The 7,555-nt window shown below is 34.9% G+C and overlaps 1 protein-coding gene across 2 annotated transcripts; it reads right to left on the minus strand.

Annotated features, from left to right (window-relative positions):
• Positions 1–3,489: 3,489 nt before the first annotated feature.
• Positions 3,490–7,315, minus strand: LOC108380899 (myb/SANT-like DNA-binding domain-containing protein 4). Of its 2 annotated transcripts, XM_017637301.1 has the most exons (3): positions 7,292–7,315; positions 6,719–6,849; positions 3,490–4,469 (listed from the first exon to the last, which is right to left on the minus strand). In XM_017637301.1, the coding sequence occupies exon 3, from the start codon at positions 4,380–4,382 to the stop codon at positions 3,555–3,557; it is 828 nt and encodes a 275-aa protein (XP_017492790.1). In that variant the 5' UTR covers positions 4,383–4,469; positions 6,719–6,849; positions 7,292–7,315; the 3' UTR covers positions 3,490–3,554. The 2 variants fall into 2 exon arrangements, with proteins under 2 accessions (XP_017492790.1, XP_017492789.1); XM_017637300.1 differs by lacking the exon at positions 7,292–7,315 and having other exon boundaries at positions 6,719–7,282.
• Between the last annotated feature and the right edge of the window lie 240 nt (positions 7,316–7,555).

Below are 7,555 nucleotides of genomic sequence, written 5' to 3' on the forward strand. Positions count from 1 at the left end.
CGACGAACTGATAACCTCCTCCTTTTTTGGAAGTCGGTTAAAAAGAAGATATTAAGTGGCTGCTTTAAGACAGAATAAGAGTAATCACTGTACGTATATTCCGGAAATTTGCAACAAATACCATATTTTCAACCGACATTATTATTAAATTAATGTCTTAAAGCAGCCACTTAATATCTTCTTTTTTATGTGCACAGATTTAGTAAACAAACTTTTTTTAATAAAGCGTGAACTGTTGTCTACAAGTGTGTATAAAAGGTTTTCGATTCGATTCACGCGTTTGGGCACAGCAATCCAAAATCGTTGTACAAATTCATAAACAGTACCCAATTGTTTTACCATCATTTCGTATTTGTCGAGCTTGGCTTTCGTGTTTAAACAATTTTGAACTTAACTTTCGAAACTTTTTCCAATTTCGAGTACGCGGACTTAAATCAATCGATGCGTTTTAGAGCTAATAACAGTAATCCGTAAGCGGAAGTAAACCTTTTTAATCCATTCGAAAGTTCTTTGCAAAAACCCCTTTTAATGAATTTCACGCAGACCGCCTACCCAGAAAGCTCTGCGCAAAAATACTTCCGCCCCTCTTCACCGGCAACACAGAAAGCAGAATTTTACATAGTAAGGGTTATAATTACTAAGCGCGGCTGAAGGCCGTAAACGGAGAAAGGAGTTGTTCGTACGGCAACAGCCTCCTGTAAAATTCAGTAAAATTTCTGCAAAACGTTAAGTACCTGGAACAGATATTACTGGCGTAAATGCGCGTCCATTGATACCCCTCTTGACATTTTTAGGTACACTTTGGGCATGTTCCGGGCACCCCTATTTGTTGAAATAAAATATGTAAATATTACCAAGCAGCTTGATAATTAAGCACCGGCATTTCAGAAAAAAATGAAAAATTTAGTTCTAACCTGTATTTGTCCAATTAATCGGCGAGTTGGAATCACAGATGCAATACAAAGTTGAGTCGTAATGTAGCTTGTAGAAGTTGCAGGAAATAACCATCACGGTATACAAATAAACGAAAAATATTCCGACTCGAAAAATATCCTAGCAAAATGTTTGTAGAGATGGAAACTATACATCGATGTTAATTCAGAAACATCGATTTTTTTTCTTAATTGGCCGCCTTCACCTGCTTGAAATTCTCAATTATACGGCGTTTATATGAGCCGATGTTACAGGCAATTTTAGAGCCCTTTTCCACCAAGGGCTTAACCGCAGTTAAAACGGCGACCACGCCAACCGAATCACGTGGTTCGCTCTCTCAACCTGTTTACACGCCACATTCGTGATTCACTTTGCAACTCTGCTTCTTGTTCTTTGCTTTTGCTTAATGTTTAATGAGCATTTCAAAAAAATTGCAGTGGTTAATTAGCTAAATCAATAGTTTTAATGAATCTAGCTATTTTTTCAATGTTAGTGCTGGTGGGAATGTGTGTAGTCTATGAGTTTTGACAACCGTTATCGATAAAAATTAGAGAAGATAACGATTTGTTCTTGATTCGCTTGTTGATTGGATCTGAATCACCTACGAATGAAGTGATTCGCTCTTAAAATTTTGTATGGCGAATTTCGTGATTCGGTTCATAATTGGGGCGTGAATCACGAATGAGAGAGCGAATTACGAATGGGAGAGCGAACCACTTGGCGTGGAAACATCGTTTAAGAGTTCAGACTCCCTTCGAGTTGTAATCTCCTTTTTCCAATAGCCATAAACTGTACTTAAACATTGGTGGAAATGAACTATTAGAGGCGATAAGTTGAATAAAAAGCTGGCTGCGATTAGCTGATTGGCTGATCAGATCACATCAGGCGATTGTGGCCTTTAGCAAGAAGTAGCCTAAAATACCATGTTCGGACCGACATCGAAAATGTGTTTTCGTTGCTATAACTGGTTTTCGACCTAAAACTTGTGTTTTCGTCCACGTAAAATCTGTCATACGAAAACGATTGGGGAGCCCACAATCCCAAAACTCGTTTTCGTTGTCGGTACGAACATGGTATTAAATCGCCTATTGTAAACACCGTATTACTCTGCAGTTACACGGTCAAGAACTTGCTTTCACACATATTCCTTGTCAAAATCCATTTGAATTGACAGCTGTGACATTGGTTGCACGTAACTTGATAGCTTGTTTCACTTTAAAGATATCGCCGCCAGGTAACCAACTTAAAATTCTCGCCTCGTTTCCGTACTTAATTTATACTGCCTTCAGTAATCCAGACTATTTCTGACAACATACTGTAGCACAACAACAGACTGTAAGCAGCTGTTTGACTTGATTATCAAATTGCCTCACTACTTGAAGTGAAAAAGCGATACATTGTTTTTAAAATGGGTTTTACCACCCGTCTTCTCGTGCTCGAAAATGGACTTCGCCGACCTAACGGTTAGACTGTAGCTGGGTATTCGATGCGAACCAATTTCGACGGTGAATAACATAAGTGGGCCTGGCTACGCCCATTTTCAAAAAATGTATCATCTTATTTTTCGTCCAAAAATCGTTGTAAATATCAATTTTGAGTGAATAAGCTTCAGTAGTTACTAAAATATCGCAGTTTTCGTATCTCTAAAAACTGTTGATGTATTTTCAATCTTTATACACTTAAAATAAAATTTGTGAAATCAAAATTCAATTTATTTTTGAGAGCAAATTTAATTGGTGAGAATTTTAATTACATGGATTTTTTCCGTGTTTGGTTGAATATTTCTCGGATTTGTGTGTATGCCGAGTACTGATTTGTTCTTCAGCGGCACGTAAAAAAATAAAGCTGACTTATCCTGCTACAGCAAAATATTAATTTTTATACTTATGAATGAAATTAGAAAACTAATAAATAAAAAATTTTAGTTTTATTAACTAACTTATGCACATATACTCGTTAATTACTATCAGAACTTAAAAATTAAAATTAAAGGGCTTGCAAATTCTCCAACTTCTAAGGATTGAATCTTGGCAAAGATTATAAACTTACGATATTTTTATAATATTCAAAATATCGCTAGCTTAGAGTGAAGATTTTCTGGAGTTAACTTTTTATGAAAACTCCTATTTTGATACAGGAGGGCAGAGAAATTAAAAATGCATTGTTTCGAAAAAAAGTTGTCTCCTGCAAATCTATTAATATGGGACTTAGAAACTTTTGACTCTAATGCCGAATTCGCACTAGGAATTGAAATGACAAAAGATGTATGCCATTTAAAAAAAATGCTATGTGGAAATGAACTTAATGACTATTTTTTAATGTAATGACACGATTTTTTTTAATGCCCGACTTTTTCATTTGTCATTTTTGCCATTTAATGCCTAGTGGAAATCCAGCATAAGCTAGCGATATGTGTTTTTGGGTTTATGTGCTTACATACTACATATGTATTTCTAAATACCTTTTTAAAAATCGGCCCTATCGCGACATTCACATGAACAAATATTCCCACAAATTATAAAGCAAATCAAAAACAATTTTTTCCAATTTGTTTTCGTTTTGCATCTTAAATTATGGAAACGAGTTATTCACATGGAATTGCCGATAGGGCTGATTATTAATTAACAAGATTTTAAGTCAATTTCATATCTTTTTAATCTCTCATCGGCTTCCACGCGTAATGCAATTTCTACTTTTTTTAACTCAAATTCGTTTTGTAATGCTAATTTTTTCAGCTCAAAATCATTTCGCACTTTTTCTTTTTCTAATTCTAATTTTTCTCTTTCTATTTTAAGCTTTTCACTTTCCAATTCTATTTTTTCCCTTTCCAATGTTGAGTTCTGTTCTTTAATCAACTGCGAATTTTGCGATGGTTGCGCAGTCTCACGTGGACTCAATTTAAAATTTATTGAGCGCTGTGACATTGAAGGTTGTGGACTATCAGGCTCAAGCTTGATAAATTCCAAATTGTCGTCAATTAAACCGGTGCGATTGCTAGCGTCTGTATTTGGCGGAGTTGTTGTTGTTGTAGCTGCACAATTATCAGCGATGGTTTGTGTAGCTTCCATAATGCTCTGTGGCATTGTTTGAGTCTCCAGGGTGCTCCTGTTGACAATCGTTGTTGTAAAATCGGATGAGCTCTGCGATGTTGAATACTGTGGATCAGTAGCCTCATACTTCAGTACTAATTGAACGTCATTTGAATCGTTGGAACTACTATCGAAAGTACTTGTTTTCAGCTCAACGTCTTGAGCGGTATCATACACCACACTTGGTCTACCAATTTTGTTGTGGTTAAAAAGAACACCGAGCGTATCCCAAAAGGGCGATAACTTTTCAACATACTTCACGATATTACGCAATCTTTTGGAGTTGACCACCAATGTAGGGTCGATGCCTTTCTCTTTCCACTGTAAAGTCTCCAAGTACCATGCCCGTATGGCTTGCATCTTGTTTCGCAATGATGTCCAGGCAAAATTTTTTAGAATGGGCGCTTTGCTCTTGATTGTATTATAAAATATCTCTGATGTCGGTTTCTGAAAAGAAATACTATGTACATTAGACTGCATCACCAAAAAAGTTGCGGTTTTCCGCCAGGAATGCAAAATCTATAATATTTGAAGACGTCCACCAAAATATTACGGAAAAATATGAAGATGTACGTGAACTGGACTGATTTGAAAATTCCTTCAAAAATGTTTTTTTTTTATGAATAAAAATAATTTCCTAAAGAATTTTTTGAAAAAGAACCCCTCAGGTTACAAAACAGTTTAAGCTTAAAAAAATCTGCATACAAGTATTTAAAAATCTTTGCAACGGAATCGTAATAATGAAATTTTTGATGCCGTTTTTTAACATTTTTCAAATATTGGTTTAAGAAAACCTTGAATAACTGGGACACAACTATTCCGATTTAGACTTATGAGGTATCAGTGGAAAGGTATTTTCCCACTCTTTATTTCAGTGTGATCATTCCCGTCCCAATTTTTTTTAAAATACCAACACTTTTTAATTCTACTTGGTTTGAATGAAACTCGTTCATCCAACCATTCTCTTTCATACTTCGAATGAGTTTATTTGCGAAGAAATAAGAAGGGTGAGAAAATACCTTTCCAATGATACCTCACCAAGTCTAAATCGAAATAGTTCTGTTCCAGTTATTCAAGTTTTTCTTATACCAAACTTTGAAAAAATTGAAAATATAGCATCAAAAATCTCATTCTTACGATTCCGTTGATTTTTTTTGTGTGCAAATTTTCTATGCTCGGACTATTTTGTTATCGGAGAGGATTTTTTTTTGTAATTCTTTAAGAAACTTTTTTTTATTTAAAAAACCTCCATTTTATCTTAGATTATGTAAACTGAGTTTAAATTGAACAGCTGGCTGACATTTACTTTAAACCACCAGACTGGCCCTCATTGTAGTAGTTTTCAAATTGTATCATACCTTTACGGAGTAATCTACTGACCTCCATACAAAGCTGAATTTAGAACTGAGTTAAGGCCTTTCAACGTAAAGGTAACGATACATATGTAATTATAACAAAATGGGCTTAAATGTTGACTTTTATTTTTTTCGCTCAAAGATAATAATTATTATTGAGTTTTATTTTTTCACTTAAGAATAATGATTATAAAAAATTAAAGCTAAACCACCGCGATTTCTGACGTATTCTTTTCAGAGGTAGCCACATCCTAATAAAAAGAATAAGACCCAAAAGTTTCAGGACAAAAATTCAGGTATTTGCGCCTGTATGTATAGAACTCAACAATAATCATTATCACTGAGCGAAAAAATAAAAATTATAAAATAAGTATTATTTGTGATCGAGAATATATTCTTTAATTCTTTAAGTCTTTCTTTAAAATCATAAAAAAATTATTATTTGCTGATTTAAATTATTTTACTCATAATGATCACCGTCCCTGATATGGATATTGACGTAATTTTTTTGTGCACGTACCGACATGTACATATGTATCCACATTAGGGTGGTCCTTAAATGTACGAAGTAAATTTTTACATAAGATCTCCTAAGCCTCCACCACTACGTCAATGCTAGTAGAGGAATTTGTACTTTGCCCTGTGCGACACGCCTTCTCCGTCGCCAATCGGTACCAAAGTTTATATGTGATATCTGTGACAGTGGTATTGCCGATTCGAGAGGTTGAGACCCAAAAAAATTCTTCATTTGATTTTTAAGGACCCCCTAATGTGCATACATATGCATTAGCGTGGGCCGAAAATCCGCTTTTTTAGAAGTTTAGCAAAAATATGGTTCATCGTGCTCTAAAAACAATCTGTGTAAAAGATGACAATTTTTGCTCAATACCTTAAGACTGGTTTTACTATGTAATATTTTGACGCCAAAATTTGGCGACATATTTTGACACAACTGTATTTCCTTTATCCATACCTTTACCGATGATATTATGGGCCAAAAACTGGCAGATGGCCGTTTTCGCAGCGCGTGTACACGACAAAAGACCTTACCTGATCCAAATCAATCGATAAACCGCTTTTTGATCCCATTTGACAATGTGTTTTAACTTATTTGATGACAAATGCCACTGCATTTGACATAGTGAAAACCTGCCTTTAGGCTCGCCCAAGTCCATCAAAGTTCAATGTGCTCAAAAAACCAAAATTAATAAATACATTAGTTAATACATTTTGTTACTAAAATTGCAATTATCTCCCAAAGTATTAGTTCTACATAGTTTTGTATATGGAACTTTTTTTTAGAGAATCGAAGTAAGCNTATTCATGGAAGGGTGTATTTACCTCAAAGCACGCAGGTTGATCTTTCACTGTATCACATATTGTTTGCAGAAGCACTTGCGTTTGCTGATCAGTAAAATAGTATTTGCGTTCAGCCAGTTTGCTTTTGAGTTCTCGAAGTTGCTCCTTAGTTGCTAAAAAAGAAAATAATTATTTAAAATTTTATAAAACTACTAGCAGACCCGGCACATTCATCTGCTAAGATTATGGTTTGGTAGTCATCTGCCGCTTTAAATAACCTAACGAAAGTGTTATGTCCGTAAAGAAGTTCTTGGAATTCTCTAATTGTGCAGCATTTCATAGCACGGTTAATCGCAAAATTTAACAAATTTGAAGAAGTTTTTCCTCTCCACTCCCTGACGGCAACAATGATCCGGTTCTATAGTGAATCTGTCCCAGAAGCTGTATAGTATAGTTGGTGGCAATTTCAAGATGGATGCGTATCATTGTTAAAAAGCTTAAACGCATAAAATTGGAAAATTACATCCATTGGGCCAATAATAACACAGGAGAGCTCGATACACTCATTGGTGCAACAAGTCGATTTAATCTGACATTCAAGGCACCTTTTCTCACTTGGCGATTTTTAGTAATAACTCGACTCCAGCGCCACCTGGCAGCACTTTTTTGCAATAGTATTGCTCTTACCGTTACCAATACATATTAGCCAAATCGGATCATAAATAAGATTTTTAGTAAAAACTCAACTACAAAAAAAAAGGCTTTCAAAATATATATTAGTACAGATAATGTATTGTAATCGATTGGTAATAATTAGGGAAGACAAAAATATGCAAATGTATATTATGACACAAGATACATATCTTGGCGAAAAAGCAT

This window comes from Rhagoletis zephyria, unplaced genomic scaffold (assembly GCF_001687245.7).
Source record: "Rhagoletis zephyria isolate East Lansing unplaced genomic scaffold, Rhagoletis_zephyria_1.1 Rzeph_scaffold_20750, whole genome shotgun sequence".
NCBI classification, from domain to species: domain Eukaryota; kingdom Metazoa; phylum Arthropoda; class Insecta; order Diptera; family Tephritidae; genus Rhagoletis; species Rhagoletis zephyria.

Coding starts and splice junctions, on each gene's coding strand:
- LOC108380899 (XM_017637301.1), bottom strand. CDS start 4,382: ATGCAAGCCATACGGGCATGGTACTTGGAGACTTTACAGTGGAAAGAG.